Raw genomic sequence first — 17,149 nt, 5'->3', positions numbered from 1 at the left:
GCTCTTCCCCTTCCAGCCAATCAACTTCCAAGTGTCCTCCATGGAGCATCTTTCTAGTCCTCTAATCCAGAGCCTTCCCCGCCCCCCCCCCCGCTACTGCTTTAGGTGTTTCCCTCATCACTTCTCACCCAAACTACTGCTTGTCTCCTAAGCTTTGTTCCCCTACTGTCCATCCTCAGGTAGCCAAAGTGATCTTCCTAAACCACGAATATGAATATATTTCCCAGCTCAAAAGATCTTCTGTGCTAGCCATCACCAAAGCATGAAGTTGGTACAACAAGCAAAGCTGTCTGTGAAGTGTCTCTGCTTCTCTCTCGAGCTTCTCCTCCTGCTGTTCCCCTGCCTATATTCCAGCCACATCATATTCCTAGGCTATGAAACTACCACTTTAGAGAAGACATAGTCAAACATCAACAGTTTCATAAGGTTTAAACTACTATTAACTGTTCTGGAAAAGGCCAGGAGGTTTCGTGTTTGTTCCCTCTGCCAAGGATGCTCTTCCCTCCCTCCCTCCATTCATGTGTTCATTCCATAAACACTTACTGATAGCCTATTATGTGCCAGACCTTAGTCTAGGCACAGGGGGTACAGTGGTGAGGAAGACACACAAGACCTACGATCTCACGGAGTTTACATGCGTGAGAGGGAGACAGATAAGAACAATTAATCAAATAATCCCAGATTGTGATCAGGGTTATGATGGTACACATACACTGTGTACAGGACGAAGTCCTAGTAATGCAGACTGGAAGGGCTACTACAGACAGAGTAGGTGGGGGAAGATCTAAGGAGGTGACATTTAAGCTGACACTTCAATGAGAAGAGCAAATAAGATTGTTCTCTGCAGAGGGAAGTGAACATGCAATGCTGTTAGTGCAGAATGAGCCCAGGATGTTCATAAAGTGGAGGACTCTTCATGTGGCTGCAGAGAAATGAGACCTATGAGGTCAGAAAAATGGGTGCAGGTGCACGTGTAGTAGAGACTTTTGTGCCCACCCAGAGCTCTTTACCAGCTACTTCCTTCTCTCTCGAGATTTGCCCTCAGCCAGAAATACCTTTAAGCCTTCCCTCCTCTGCAGGAATAGGGGGTGGACTTCAACCAATAACTTGTAAATACAGGGTACAAAAGCCCAGGCCTCTTTCTTTAGGGTGGTACCACTTTGAGGTGCCACTCATGCTCCAGAGCTCCCATCTGGGTCAGGATGAGACTGGGCTCCTGCTGAACCTGCCTCTTTGCTCACCTTCCCCCCAGTGCTATCCTTACAGGCTGCTTCTAAGGGCTCTCCCTCAACAAATCATCTGCACAAAAATCCTCCTCTGGGCTCTGCTTCCAAGTAACCTGAACTAAGATAGTAAGGCATGTGAAGAGAGTTATAAATTGAGATAAAAAAATGGATATATGACTTCCATGATTTACCTTTTCACTGTTCAGCTTTAATGTGACTAGAGTCAGATTTTTGTAATCTAAGAATGAGAATCAAAGTACTAAAAACAAAGCCATTTTTTATGTGATCCTATGTCAAAGTAAATTATTTCATAATCAAAGATAAATATTATGAAGCAGAATTAAACTCCTAATTTTCAAACTGAAGTATACACCTTTAATAAGCTCTCTGTTAATCTGACATGCAAAAACTTATTAGTAATAATCATTCTGGCATAAACTTATTAGTAATAATCATTCTGACATAAAGTAATAACCATTCTGACCTCTGTGCTAGATTTACCTAGGAGTTGCAGGGCTGAACTTTTCTTCTCTTTCTAATTCCTTTCTTTGGATCAGGGGATTTTCAATTATCACTAAAACAGAGGGGAAAATATGATGTTATTAACAAAAAAGTAACAGGATAAGTTTAAAAAATGAGTGTACATAACAATGAACATTACAATGTTATTTCTAATTTTGAGTTGGTGTTATGTATCCTTCACAATCATTTTCTTGTGGCACTGTGAGCAACAGAATCCTGGGGTATGACCAATCAATTTGATCTCAGATGACATTTCTTGTACTTTGTGTTTAAATCCCAACATATGATCCACATTAATATTACTTTATTGAATAGTTACACTGAACATTTGATTTGGTTACAACATGCCCTTCTATAAAATAAATTGATCTTCACCCAATTCACAGCTGTCCTCAAAAATAACAGTGGTAGTTAGAAAGAGCAATGCAAAATCTGGGTCCTGATTTGAGCCCCACAACTTATCAGCTTTATGACTTAACATTTTAGGGTTTTCATTTCCTATGGTCTATGTTAGACTTTTATGTGCTCTATTTTGCTAATTCCTCACACAATCATCCCTCATTATTATCCCTTTTTCCAAATGAAGAAATTGAAGTTCACAGAGGTTAAATAACCTTCTTGAGGTATTATATCTAGAAAGTAGTAGAGTTGGAATTAGAACTGTTCTAATTCTATTTGTAATTCTAATTTAAAAATCTGTAATCTTTTCATTCTACCACACCAAAATCTTATTTACTTCTATAAGCATCATCAGATTTACACCTTTAAAATCCCTTATCTCATTCATCCTCACAACAGCCATCAACATGGAACATAGGTTAATACCGAAATATATCTTTAGCTCTAGGTAACTAATGTTCTGGCATTCATCCAAGAAATTCATCCAAGAAATGTTTTGCTTGTAGGAGGAGTAGGGTGTGGACTTCAGCCAATAACTTGTAAATACAGGGTACAAAATCCCAGACCTCTTTCTTTAGGGTGGTACCACTTTGAGGTGCCACTCATGCTCCAGAGCTCCCATCTGGGTCAGGATGAGACTGGGCTCCTGCTGAACCTGCCTCTTTGCTCACCTTCCCCCCAATGCTATCCTTACAGGCTGCTTCTAAGGGCCTGTAAAGTTTTTGCAAAGTCTGCAAGGTTTTCTGCCTTCATAGTTCATATGTTCAACTACCTTATTATTCAGTTAGAGAGATATTATATGTAATCCTGAAAGTTAATAATATGATTGGGTGCTGAGTAACTAGTATGGGTACTAGGCTGCTTGATACTGCAGGGTTGGAGAGGAGTAGTTTAATTGTCCGTGTTACCCTTTCCCTTCTTTTTTCTACCATGAAAGAGAACTGGTATACATGCTTTCTTGTTTCTTGTATGAGGCTAGAGCTGTCATCTATTGAGTGACTAAGTTCTACACTTTATAACAGGCACACTATCTCATTTAACATTCACAAGCATCTATAGGGTGTTAATTCATAGTTGAGACCCAACAAGATTAAGAAATTTTCTCAAAGCCACAATGTAATAAAAGTTGGTACTTGGAATTGAATTCAGATCTACCTGTTCTCAAAGTCTTGTTCTTTTCAACATACTACACTGTACCATAGAGGGCTATTGGGGTGGGTAGATGATATGAAAGATTTGGTATTTTAGGCTGAAGGTTTCTTAAAATCCATTAAAATTTCAAATATCTTTTATCAAAATCTATTTAGCATCCCTATTATAATTTTACAGAAAGATAAATGATTAGAGCCACAAGAGGGACTGATGCAAAGTGAAATAGAAATAAACCAAAGATCACAGAGCTACTTAGTAAAAATATGTGATTATCATGTTTGTATGTTTCAATTAAATGCTGAATGCCTTGTGTTATACTCTTAACACTTGACTTTTTTCTGGTAAGGTTCTTGAGAATAAGAATTGTGTCTCATTTCATTTTGACTCCCTCAGTGTAGTTATCACAAACATATCATGGGAATAATACTGTAAGAGAAACAGTTTAAGAATCAATGCCAACTTACCACACTCCCCAACACGAAAGCTGTCAGAAAGTGATCTGATGTAATCTTCCTTGCCCCACGATGTTGCATTTACAAAATGGGTTGTTGAATCACGAATGGTGAAACTGAAAGTGTACCTTTCTGATCCAATATCTAAGGAAAAACCAATGCTTTTATTTTTCAAATGAAAAGTTTTATTTTAACTTTGAACAGATATGATTATTTGATGCTAAAAACACTCAAACACATGGTGTAAAATATTATTTCAGATATAAATTATATAAGTTATGCTTTTATGAATTCTAAGCTGCCAAGGTAGATAACTCACCTCACTGTTACCCCTATGTTTCCTTTCCCCAGTTATCTGTATATTTGGAGGGAAATGACATGTAGGCTTGAACCATCCTGATATTAGCTTAGAGTCTCCATTTCTCTCTTACTGTTGTTTTAACCTAAGTCATAATTCAGATCTAAATTATTTCAAAACAAATAAACGTGTGCTGCTAAAAGATACCACTAGGGGTCAGCAAGTACTTTTTTTCCAAAATAAAATTTCTTTATTGTTTTGCTAATTTAAAAAGTAATACAGGGCTTCCCTGGTGGCGCAGTGGTTGAGAGTCTGCCTGCCGATGCAGGGAACACTGGTTCGTGCCCCGATCCGGGAAGATCCCACATGCCGCAGAGCGGCTGGGCCCGTGAGCCATGGCTGCTGAGCCTGCGCGTCCGGAGCCTGTGCGCCACAACAGGAGAGGCCACAACAGTGAGAGGCCCACGTACCGCAGGAAAAAAAAAAAAAAAAAAAGTAATACAAAACAGCGCGGTACTGGCACAAAAACAGACACACAGATCAATGGAACAGGATAGAGAGCCCAGAAATAAACCCGCACACTTATGGTCAATTAATCTACAACAAAGGAGGCAAGAATCTACAATGGAGAAAAGACAGTCTCTTCAATGAGTGGTGCTGGGAAAACTGGACAGCTACACGTAAAAGAATGAAGTTAGAACATTCTCTAATACCATATACAAAATAAACTAAAAACGGATTAAAGACCTAAATGTAAGACCAGATACCATAAAACTCCTAGAGGAAAACACAGGCAGAACACTCTTTCACATAAATTGTGTCAATATTTTATTGGATCCATTCCTAAAACAAAGGCAATAAAAGCAAAAATAAACAAATGGAAACTAATTAAACCTAAACGCTTTTGCACAGCAAAGGAAACCATCAACAAAATGAAAAGACAAACTACTGAATGGGAGAAAACATTTGCAAATGATATAAACAATAAGGGGTTAATATCCAACATACATCAACAGCTCATACAACTCAACATCAAAAAAACTAACAACCCAATTTAAAAACTAGGTAGAAGAACTGAATAGACATTCTTCCAAAGAGGAAATGCAGATGGCCAACAGGCACATGAAAAGATGTTCAATATCACTAATTATCAGGGAAATACAAATCAAAACAACAATGAGCTATCACCTCACACCTGTCAGAATGGCTATCGTCAAAAAGAACACAAATGGGCTTCCCTGGTGGCGCAGTGGTTGAGAGTCCGCCTGCCGATGCAGGGGACACGGGTTCGGGCCCCGGTCCGGGAAGATCCCACATGCCGCCGAGTGGCTTGGCCCGTGAGCCATGGCCGCTGAGCCTGTGCGTCCAGAGCATGTGCTCCGCAACGGGAGAGGCCACAACAGTGAGAGGCCCGCGTACCACAAAAAAAAAAAAAAAAAGAACACAAATAACAAACACTGGCGAGAATGTACAAAGGGAACCTTGTACACTGTTGGTGGGAATGTAAACTGGTGCAGCCACTGTGCGAATCAGTATGGACGCATCTCAAAAAACTAAAAATAGAACTACCATATGACCCAGCGATTCCAATTCTGAGAATATATCTGAAAAAAACAAAAACACTAATTTGAAAAGATACATGCACCCCAATGTTCATAGCAGCATTATTTACAATCGCCAAGACGTGAAAGCAACCTAAGTGTCCATCACCAGATGAATAAAGAAGTTGTGATATATATATATATACACATACATATATATACACACACACACACACACACATATATATGCACAATGAAATTTTTACTCAGCTATATAAAACAATGAAATGTTACCATTTGCAGCAGCATGGATAGACTTGGAGGGCATTATGCTAAGTGAAATAAGTCAGACAAAAGACAAATACTGTATGATATCATTTATATGTGGAATCTAAAAAATACAACAAACTAGTGAATATAACAAAAAAGCAGAATCACAGATAGTGGTTACCAGTGGGGAGACGGAAGGAGGGAAGGGGGGAAGGGGGGAAGGAGAGAGGGGCAATATAGGGGTAGGGGATTAAGAGGTACAAACTTCTAGGTACAAAATAAGCTACAAAGATATACTATACAACATGTGAAATACAGCAAGTATTTTATAATAACTACAATGAAATATAACCTTTAAAATTGTAAATCACTATACTGTATACCTGTAAGTTCTATAATATTATATATCAACTATACTTCAATTTTAAAAGTTTTTAAAAAGTAATACAACCTAACATACAAATGCACATTATAGATATCTATTGAACTGTGATTAGTGCTTACCTTTGGGGTGGGGGCTGGGATGGGAAAAGTTGAGGGTTAAATGAAGAATTTCTCTTTTGGACTCTATGACCTTCTGCACTGCTTGAATTTTTTATGACAATATATTGATATGTATAATGTTTTTTAAAGTCAGTAAGCATATCTTCTCCAAAAAAGGAATACTGTACAGACAATTATAAAAAATAGTCAAACACTACAGAAATGGTGCCCTACTCTCACCGTCTAATAGGTGAAAATTTTATTTCATTGCTGTAATTTAAGCAAATATATAAATATTGACCTTTTCTAATTCATATATTTCAAGTTATTCCTTTTACAGCTTAGAAAACAGAGATGCAGGATTTCTCAAACTATTCAAGTGGTAATTCTGATCTAATTAATTATGATGCAGTAAAGAGAAGACAAACGAGTATGGGTGGGAGATGACATCTTTGTTATTTACCTCAAAAATAACAACAGAATATTATAAAAAATAAAATGAAAATAAAGGTACCTATCACTACACCATAAGTCAATTAACACAGCCACAATTAATTGTCTTCGTCTGTCAAAATTACTGGCTGGCTGACTAGAGCTCGGATTCCCTCAGGCTGTTTAGAAGGACTTATACTGTACCTTTTAATAAAAAGCATTGACACTTCAAAAGCTAATAATAGTGAATTGCTACTTTTGGCATTCTATAGTTCATCTCTGCATGTAAACTACAAAAGTTTGAGAGTCAGTTGATTTTAAAAATCCAATTTTAGTCTCGGATTGTGTTTCCATAGTCCTAAAATTCTTGCACAGTTCAAGCAACTCAATAAGAACCACTAAAGCCAAACTTAACTGTATTTTCCACATGTGAAAGGTGATTTTTTTCCACTGAATTGTCTGGTTCTTTGAGTAAATACATAGATACTGCTGCCATACTTCTCTCGCTCAACACTGTCAGGACATATCCCTGCTGGAAAACCTTCCTCCTTATCACTTTCTGTCTTCTATGAAGATTTACCTGTGTACTTGTATCTCTTAGGCTGATATTGATAGTTAACATGGAGTTCTTACTGTGCCTTACACACCCTTCCATGTATGAGCTCATTTAATTCTCATCCCAGCTTTATTTACCCCGATTTCACAGCTGTACATAGAATAGATCTCAGATGACTCGTGCTGAGCCCAGTCAAACTAGCTCCACGTCCATCCTTTCAGACACTTTGATAACTGAGGATGATGAGACTACATACAACGTCTCTCTCTCTTACCTTTCCACCGGGTTTTACACAGTGGAGGTGCTCAATAAGTACTCGTTGATACACATTAATGAGTTGACCAATTTAGCTATTTTAGTACTGTATACACAGCTTTTAAAATTATGTTTTAGAGATATCAAATAAAATCATTAAGAATGATTTAAGGCCACACATGTGGCCTTAAATCAAGTACTTTACCATGCAATAGAGAACATGGCTGTTGCTCTTAGGGAGTTAAACAGGCATGAGAAATTTAATCACTTAAATATATTTTGCTGTAGTCATAAGCCACAGTTGATGAAAAATGAAGCAAAGAGTTAAACAGAACTCAGCTTTTTCTGTCTGGAAAGCCTTTGACATCTGTTTTTCCAATAACTATGCCGATTATTTTCTGAAAAACAAAAAGGTTATAGAAGACAAATATTAAACACAGATGGAGATGGTAAATTTAATTTCATGGACTTGTTATATTTTACTGGCTCTAACAAACATTTTTAACTAGGAACCATTTAAATGTATTTATTCCAGACAAACATCTAAAACAACTTCATAAATGTTCAGCTCCACAAGGAGTAGTACAAAGTAATAAGACAGTTAACTGATATTACAAATATAATCATTTAATACTTAGTATGTTTCTACTTTATTTTCAATCATTAGGTGGAGCACAGTAACTGCCCTATGCTATCAGTCCTTACTGAATTCATTCAAAGCACATGTATAATGCAATTTAATTTGCCATGGTCTTCAAAGCTTTCTTTTATATAGGGTTTTCTAACAATCCACATAAAATTGCTTAGCTTCTTAATGCAAACATGCTGGACAGTAACATAAATTAGATTGTAACAAAACTTGCATATTGCTGCTAATAAATCTAAGCTCTGAAGTCCTAGATCTTAAACCTTAAAGATATTAACATCTTTAAAATTTTTTAAGTTCTCTTCAGTGACTAACAAAGAAAAATTAAGTATTTTTTAAATGTTTTAAGAAATAAAAATAACCTTTTTCTGAAAGGATGAATTTATATCACTAATTCTAGCAACTGATTTTAACCTTGCAATAATCTGTTACATTTAAAATACATTCAAGGACTTCCCTGGTGGTGCAGTGGTTAAGAATCCGCCTGCCAATGCAGGGGACACAGGTTTGAGACCTGGTCTGGAAAGTTCCCACACGCCAGGGAGCAACTAAGCCATGCACCACAACAAAGTGAGCCTGTGCTCTAGAGCCCGCGTGCCACAACTCCTGAAGCCTGCATGCCTAGAGCCCGTGCTCTGCAACAAAGAGAAGCCACCACGGTGAGAAGCCCACGCACTGCAATGAAGAGTAACCCCCACTTGCTGCAGCTAGAGAAAGCCCGCGCACAGAAACAAAGACCCAACGCAGCCAAAATAAATCTGAAAAAAATATAAACAAAATACATTCAAGCTTTTAAGACTACCACATCCTAGCTGAGCTATTAGCTAGTCTTATTACATTTAGACATATTACTATTATTTCTTTAAATTCCATATGCATGCAGATCTCACTGAATTTTGTTGGGAAAACAACTAATGGAAATATTGAGTAAAATTTTCTAACTGAAGAGGCAATTAGCAAATAGTTTACCTTTCAAGAAAAACTGTAACATCAATAATTATTTTTAACATTAATAAAGTTTAAATTGCAAATTATTGAAGTTATATGTAAATTTATCCCATTTTAAGAAATCTGATTTGCAAATTCTAAATGTAAACAGCAGACTGCTGGGGGTAGGAAAAGTAAGGCAGTATGATAATTGCTTTAAAATGAATTCTTCACCTTATAAGATGATTCCACCTAGATTTCTTTTAAATAAATAACAATCTAGGCATACTTGACATGACTGATTCCCCCACAATCCCTTCCCCCAAAATGAATTTTCACATAATGATTTCAGAAATATATCTTTTGTGTACCTTTATGTCATAAAAGCAGCATAATAGCAAGTATTTCAGTATATAACTTGGGCAATTTGACTAGAGAATAGATACTGCTGAACGACAATGTTTTAATTTTATAATGCTAAATTTGAGTACTTATTAAATATTTAATTAAAATATAGTACAAGGACTTCCCTGGTGGCGCAGTGGTTAAGAATCTGCCTGCCAGTGCAGTGGACACAGGTTTGATCCCTGGTCCGGGAAGATCCCACATGCCGCAGAGCAACTAAGCCCATGCACCGCAACTACTGAGCCTGCGCTCTAGAGCCTGCGAGCTACAACTTCTGAAGCCCGTGTACCTAGAGCCCGTGCTCTGCAACAACAGAAGCCACCACAATGAGAAGCCCACGCACCACAACAAAGAGTAGCCCCAGCTCACAGCAAGTAGAGAAAGCCCGTGCAGCAATGAAGACCCAATGCAGCCAAAAATAAATAAATAAAATAAAATATAATACAAGTAAACTTTTGATAATTTTTAACAATCGCTAGTCATATCTACAATCTCCTAATCCGTAGACAAAAGAAAGACTAATTTTCATTTAGCTGGCATAAATACAAAGAAGTTTAGGAGTTTTTAATATCTAACAATCACTAATGCAGTATCTGTATACTTGTCAATTATACAAGCATGTGTTGAAACGAATCAATAATGTTGACATAATGTAATATTACCACCTAAAGTTTCAACAGAGATCAAATGAACCACTACACCACTGAAACCTACCAGATTAGCCATATTTGGATGCAGGTCTGAAAGTGCAGTAAAGTTCTTTGATGCAATGGAGTTAGCCATTCTTTTATCTGCATATTAGAAAATATAACTTAGATGCATAAATTAAACAACTGAAATAAACCTTGAAAAATTCCAAGACTGAAAAAAGAATTTATTAGGAAAGTACTGGATATTCTACTCATTCTTTGGGAAAATTTTATGTTACAACAATGAAATGCAAGTTAGATTCAACCTGTAAAAAGCATGTTTCAAAATGTCCTCTTAAAGTTTTGAATGATATAGTTAGGTTTAAATTTTTAACTTTCACTTTTCAAAAAAATAATTTAGCAATATTTGAGCACCCTGCAAATTTAGTTTCAGATGAGAAATGATTCAATGGGACATTTGCAGATTTAAATATTTATTACCATACAGCCTACTTTAAAAAAACAGCAAAACTCTATTGTAACCACCTTGAATCATGCATTTAGTTACACTGTGTAAGGGGATAGGTAGTACTTTATCCTCACCTCTGGATGGTAAGTAAGCTCCATCAGGGCAGAGGTAGGATCTTACAAATTTTTTGTATGTGCATTTCAATGCTACCTTGCACATAAAAAGCACTCAATAAATAAATGAAATGGTGGCTTGTCCCTCAATATCATCACTAGAAAAGGTTTTAGTGTAATAACAACTGTCAGCTACACCAAACTAGCAGATTTACTCCATTTCACTTCATATTACGTGGCCTCTTTAACAGTGAATGCCCTCAGCTACAGGCTGCACTTTCAGGACATGTCGCATAATACGTTTCAGGAAGACTGTGGAGTTAGTCAAATATGATTATGAATTCCAGCGCCACTAGTTTGTAGTCAAATGTTTTGAATTACTGAGCTTTAATTTCTTCATCCACAAAATATGGATAACATCTACCCTACAGGGTTGTTGTGAGAATTCAAAATAATGTACGTAAGGTGCCTAGATGTTCACAGGCTCTTGACAGATGAGAACACTGCTTTTCATTCTTATCCAATGTAGCAGCTTCTGCATTCAAGCCAGAATAAACAATGGGGAATTAAGCAGCTTTAAGGTCCTACTTATTCTTCGGCCTAGTCTGATCTGGCTTACTATGCAATTTCAGTCTCTGAAATTCTTGACAAATTCATTCATTCATTCATCCATCCACTCAACAAACATTTATTGAGAGCCTGTCAAGTGCTACACACTTGAGGTTAGAGAGGAAGAACTATTCAGTAGCCAGATTTTGTGTAAAAACACTATCCATCTACATATTGAGTTCTCCAAATTTTTACCCCTTAATATCTCTTGGTGGTTATTGACTTACAAGTAATATCACATGAACTCTTTGAAGCTCCTTCACTTTCTACTATTATTCAAAATATATGGTGATATACCTTAGTGTCTGTCTACCAAAAAAAGGACAACTTGCTTCTCTACATGGACATTTTGAGAAATACAAAATTACCATGAACTAAAGAGCTCAATATGGTGATACAGAGATTATACCATTCAACAGCAACTACTGTCCCTTCTACTTTCCAAATATATTTTAAATGTCTCCTTTTCTCCATCTCTGCTGCCATCTCCTCAGCCCAAGGCTCAGTCATTCCTCATCTAGAGTACTGCAATTACCTGGTTTTTATACATAGTTTATTCATTCAACATGTGTCAGTTGAGTGTCTGATATGTATCAGGCCCTGAATCAGGATGGGGGATGGCTCAGAGAGCAGCAACGAAAACAGAGGGCCAGATGTGGGACTAGATGTATACAGCCTCAAGGCCACTGACTCAGATACTTGATAAGGGTAAAAGGAAAGAAGAGGTGGTGGTGAACCTAGTCTGGTTAAGGTAACATGATGGCAATGTAACAGGTAATAGTTGTGGAGTGTCTACTATGAGGCTGACCCTATACCACAGACTAGATACACCATGACCATCTCTGACAGCCCCCCAGCCCAGGTCTCCCAAATTCCCTTCCCTGAGTTCTGTGCCCTCCTCCTACTTTTGAAGGGCAACCTCCCGCCTGGACCAGAGCCCAGCCTGACCTGGCCAATTCCTCCCAGGGCCTTCCTGGTCCCTTGCTTTAGGTTTCATGAGGGCATGGTAGGGCCCAAGCCCCTCATGCTCCTACTTGCTAGAGCTTTCCTCCAGAGGACAAAGCTGCACTGCTTGGTCCTTACTCTCGTTGTGGCTCTGGAAAAAGAGAAGGGGACTCTGGACCCAGACAAGGAAGAGGCATTGCTAGCTGCTGGCTCTGAGAAGGTGTCTGACCCACAGGTCAGCTGAGGCTGTCAGTCAGACCCTCAGGGCAAACCCCACCAACTTTCTGATTTTGATGCCATTGTCTCAAATTCTGAGCAGGCCAGAGTGAGCAGACCTGGGGCCTTGGTATATACACAGTTTCCTCTTCCTTGAGCATCCTCTCCAATCCCACCCTCACATCTTCCCAAGACAGGATCTTCAGCATTCTTTGGATCTCAAGAAGACTTTCCTACTACCCTCCTTCAAGTATCCCCCAGCCTCTATTCCCTCTCTTAGCACTCCTAATTCATAATGTTGCTTGTGTGCTGTCTTTCTCCCTCATCACAGAGTGGGGTCTATGATGATAGGCTGTAATGTGAAATTATTGCTATAATTAACTTTTTGGATAAATAGAATTTTAGTTAACAGCTAATTTTACATTTATATCCAGCATTTAAATTATAGAAACAAGTACAGTTTATATCCTGCTATTCTAGATAAATAGAGCTTTCAAAGAGCTCAGCAATGATGGTCCTATAATTTGCTATTTTACTCTGTGCTGGGGCTACTACAGAGAAGTCCTCTTTATGTGGTTATTTCTATACATGGAAATCCCCCCAAACTTTCATCACAAACCAAAGATTTTCTAACAAACTTTGACAAAATTGGTCACCTCTCACAGAGGGGAACAGTCGCTCAATTATCTTTATAAATCCAATTCAAAAAGTAGATTTTACTCCTTTTACTGCTTCAATGGGAACTCAGCAAGTTTTGCACTTTTTTTAAGGTTTTTTTTTTTTTTTCCAGGCCCCATCGTGCGGCTTGTGGGATTTTAGTTCCCCAACCAGGGAATGAACCAGGCCACAGCAGTGAAAGGGCCAAGTCCTAACCACTAGACCACCCACCAGGGCACTCCCTGTATTTTGAAATTCTAGAAGAATGCTTGTTAATAACCTTTCAAGGTAGTTTCAAATTTTCTAACTAAAAGCTGTTTTGAAAAAAAGAAGAAGAGAAAGAGACAGAAAGAAAGAGGGAGGGAGGAAGGAAGGAAGGAGAGAAAAAGAAAGGAAGGAAGCAAGGAAGGAAGCAAGGAAGGGAGGGAGGGAGGAAGGGAGGAAGGAAGGGAGGGAGGAAAGAAAGAGGAAACATGCATGACTTGCATTCAAATGCCATTTCCCAAAGTTTATCATTTCATGCCCTCCTCACACTTTTGCACCTTATAGACGATAAGTCCAGCGCTTGGCAAACAGGGATTGAAAGCGGTCCCTTTGAAACCCTGAGGTGAAATGCGACTCTTCTCCCTATTCACTCTGTTTTAAAATGTATTCTGAAGATTCCAACTCTATGACATTCTGGAAAAGGCAAAACTGTAGAGACAGCACACCATCTAAAGTTGCGGGAGGGAGGGGTGAGTCGTGGGTAGGGAGTTTCCGAGGCAGTGAAACTGCTCTGAAGGATCCTGTAACCAGGCATCTGTCAAACCCACAGAATGTCCAACACCAAGCGCGAACCCTAACGTAAGCCAGCCTCCGGGGGGAACTCATTTTTGAGTCACTGCAGGACGTGGGTATATATCTCGCATAATTACACCCCCGCGTCTGCACTCGCCGCGCTCTACGCGGACGTCCACACTCTAAGGTGTTCTGCGTGTTTCTACGTGACTGTGTCCCTGCGTGTTTGGACTAGAAGCCGACGTCACCTGCCCGCTTCGCATCCGGGCGTGTTCTACGAACTCTAACCCGCCGGCTTCCACCGCGCGGGGAGACGGAGGTGGCCCGAGGGCCGGCCAGGACTCGGGGCCGGGGTCTCGGCGCAGGCCTCGCCTTCGTCACCACCCGCCAAGTGCGCGGGCAGCTGGGAGGGGAGGCCGCTCCCACTGCGGACGCCGCAGCCCTGAGATCCGCCCTCAGGAGCGGACGAGAGCCAGCCATCCGCCGCCCACAGCCGCGCGGGACCCGCCGCCCGCCGCCACCGGGCTTCACCTCAGGCGTCCGCGCCGGCTTCTCCCGGGAGCGCTCGCTTAGCCGCTCCTCGCACCTGGACAGCGGTCCGCCACACACAGGCCCCACCCGGCCGCTTCTCCACAGCGCGTTCAGCCCACAACCCAACAGCTCGACTACGGTCGCGCGAGGAATGCCGCGCGACCGTTAGCGCAGGCCCCGCCCCGCCTCGCGCTGGCCCCGCCCGTCCCGAGAGTCGACTCCACCCACGCCGACTCTGCCCCGACTCCGCCGACCTCAGACTTCGCCCCCGAATCCGCCCCGAATCCGCCCTCCCCGCCCCACGAGCTCCGACCCCACCCCCGCCCCGCCCCCGAACTCCGATTCCACACACGCCCTGACACCCCCAGAGTTCTAACTCCTATCCCGCCCCGCCCCTGCGTCCTGACTCCGCCCTCGACCCTGCCCTGTTCCCTCGGGCCGCCTTGAGGGCCTCCGTCCTTCTGGGGTGCGGGTCATGAGGATCGAGACTCCGGGAGGCTGGGTGCGAGTGGTTCCCGTTTCTTTCCTTTCCCGGAGCCCCAAGCCTGTCCTCCAGACTCGAGGATCCTCCGGGGCGGGAGTCCGGGGTGCTAAGAACCAGGCGCCCAGGAAGATGCTGGGGATCTTTTCTGCTGAAACACGGCAGAAATGCAGGAGGCGTTGCTATAGAAAGTGCAGCAGCTGAATGCACACCTACAAACAAGTGCTAGTGAAACCAGGGAAATCTGGAAAAGACTGGGCGTGTCTACTTCAGTAACCTAGTTGTGAGCTTGCAAGATGTTCTGATTGGGGAGAAGTGGATCAAGTGTAGCAGGGATGTCTATTATTTCTTATACTGCGTGTGACTCTATCTCAAAAGAAGAGTGCATGGAAGAAAAGGGTGCATGATTGCTCATAAGGCTTTTGGAAGGGGAGTGGGTGCTGGATGCAGACCCTGTCACCTGATGGGGGAGTGTGAGGGAAGGCCAGGCTGCTAGAACAATAACGATAAATACTGATGACGCTATTTATATCATTTCAGATATATACATATATACACTATACGTATAATTTGATGTGCTAAATATTGAGCTTAGGTGAACCTGATAAAACATCGCTAGCTTTTTAGTTAGTACCATTTGGAAATCTTTTTAGTCTGACTTATAAACTAATTTTTGTTAATAGAGTACTAATCAGGGGCAAATAAGATCCAATAACAAAATCCTTTAAATTTGTCACCAACTACTGTCCACATGTAGCATTACTTAAATTATTGAGCTTCTTTCTTTAAAAGGAAAAACAACTTTGATACTTATTAAACAACCATATACGACAAAAGAAAAATACAACATCAGGGGCAAGTCTTATGTAGTTATCAAAACATAGTGTTTTTTTTGTTTGTGTGTGTGGGGGGGGTTTGTGGGGTTTTTTTTGGCAGTGCTGTACGGTTTCCAGGATCTTAGTTTCCTGACCAGGGATTGAACTCAAGCCCCAGCAGTGAGAGCACCGAGTCCTAAGCACTGGACAGCCAGGGAATTCCTTCCTTTGTTAGTTTTTAATTTCCTAAATAATAGTGGAAAGGAAATGAAGTACCTGCATTCCCACCACTTAAGATTTAATAGAGGGCTTCCCTGGTGGCGCAGTGGTTGAGAGTCCGCCTGCCGATGCAGGGGACACGGGTTTGTGCCCCGGTCTGGGAAGATCCCACATGCCGCGGAGCGGCTGGGCCCGTGAGCCATGGCCGCTGAGCCTGCGTGTCCGGAGCCTGTGCTCCGCAGCGGGAGAGGCCACAACAGTGAGAGGCCCGCGTACCGAAAAAAAAAAAAAAAAATTAATAGAGAAAGCTTTAAAATTTTTTCCATATTCCTTTCTAGTCTTTGTCTTCACAAGAACTTTGTTGATCTTCCCTAAAGATTTTAAGTCAATTCTAAAGAAAAAAAAAAAGGTATAGAAATAGTTTGCATACACTTTTCATTTGAGCCTCAGTGGGGGAATAATATTTTAAATTTTTGTTTGTATTTTTTCATATTTTAGCAAATTAATTTTTGCTGAAAGCTATCTAAGATTAAACAAGCATAGTCAGCTTCACCAGGATACAACAGGCTTTTCATAAGACATGCTGCTTCGAAACACAAGCCTGAAAGAGTGGGATTGTTTGATGTTAATAATAAAATTGGGACCCCCCTCCCTCGTTGAGTAAAGCATTCATTTCTTCCATTTTTTATAGCAATTCTGTGAACTTGCTTTTTTCTTCACAATAGAATTAACTTAATACATTTTGGATGGATGTGAACAGAAGCAAGGACAGGGAATGCCTAGCCTTGCCACTTGATGTAGAAGTCGAGGGTGAGTGAACAAAGGTCAGCACTGAAATAGCTTGTGTGTCTGGCTAAAGAAATGGCGTGAGGCTACACTCATCACCTCCCCGGAGCATGCCAGCTGTCAGACCATCGAGGAGCATGTCACAAAGGCGTGACAGGGAAAACATGTAGTAATCAACTTCACACGTACTAATTGGTGGGGAAAAAATGGACAATTCTTTTAATGAATTACAAGACCACCTTTTATTTATTCAACAACAAAATAACTTTTCTAAAGTTGGTCCAGTGATTACAATATCCCTCCCAGGAGCTGAAATACAGGCAACTTAATTATTAGTC

At 40.5% G+C, this 17,149-nt stretch overlaps 1 protein-coding gene across 3 annotated transcripts in view; it reads right to left on the bottom strand.

Moving 5' to 3' along the window:
* Positions 1–14,814, bottom strand: part of MEIOB (meiosis specific with OB-fold) — a 37,783-nt gene extending 22,969 nt beyond the window's left edge. For 2 of the 3 annotated variants that reach the window (XM_089896395.1, XM_089896394.1), the window contains exons 1-5: positions 14,511–14,814; positions 10,279–10,355; positions 7,927–7,984; positions 3,764–3,895; positions 1,728–1,800 (exon numbers count right to left, since the gene is read on the bottom strand). In XM_089896395.1, the coding sequence (XP_089752521.1) occupies positions 1,728–1,800; positions 3,764–3,895; positions 7,927–7,984; positions 10,279–10,347 (332 nt within the window). In that variant the 5' untranslated portion in view covers positions 10,348–10,355; positions 14,511–14,814. The remainder of the gene's footprint in view (positions 1–1,727; positions 1,801–3,763; positions 3,896–7,926; positions 7,985–10,278; positions 10,356–14,510) is intronic. The other variant, XM_089896396.1, reaches the window with a different exon arrangement.
* Positions 14,815–17,149: the final 2,335 nt, after the last annotated feature.

The sequence above is a fragment of the Delphinapterus leucas genome, chromosome 15 (genome assembly GCF_059928025.1).
Source record: "Delphinapterus leucas isolate spDelLeu-1000000601 "Yukka" chromosome 15, BTC_Dleu_Yukka2, whole genome shotgun sequence".
Classification (NCBI taxonomy): Eukaryota; Metazoa; Chordata; class Mammalia; order Artiodactyla; family Monodontidae; genus Delphinapterus; species Delphinapterus leucas.
This window is presented reverse-complemented; position numbering and strand designations above follow the sequence as displayed.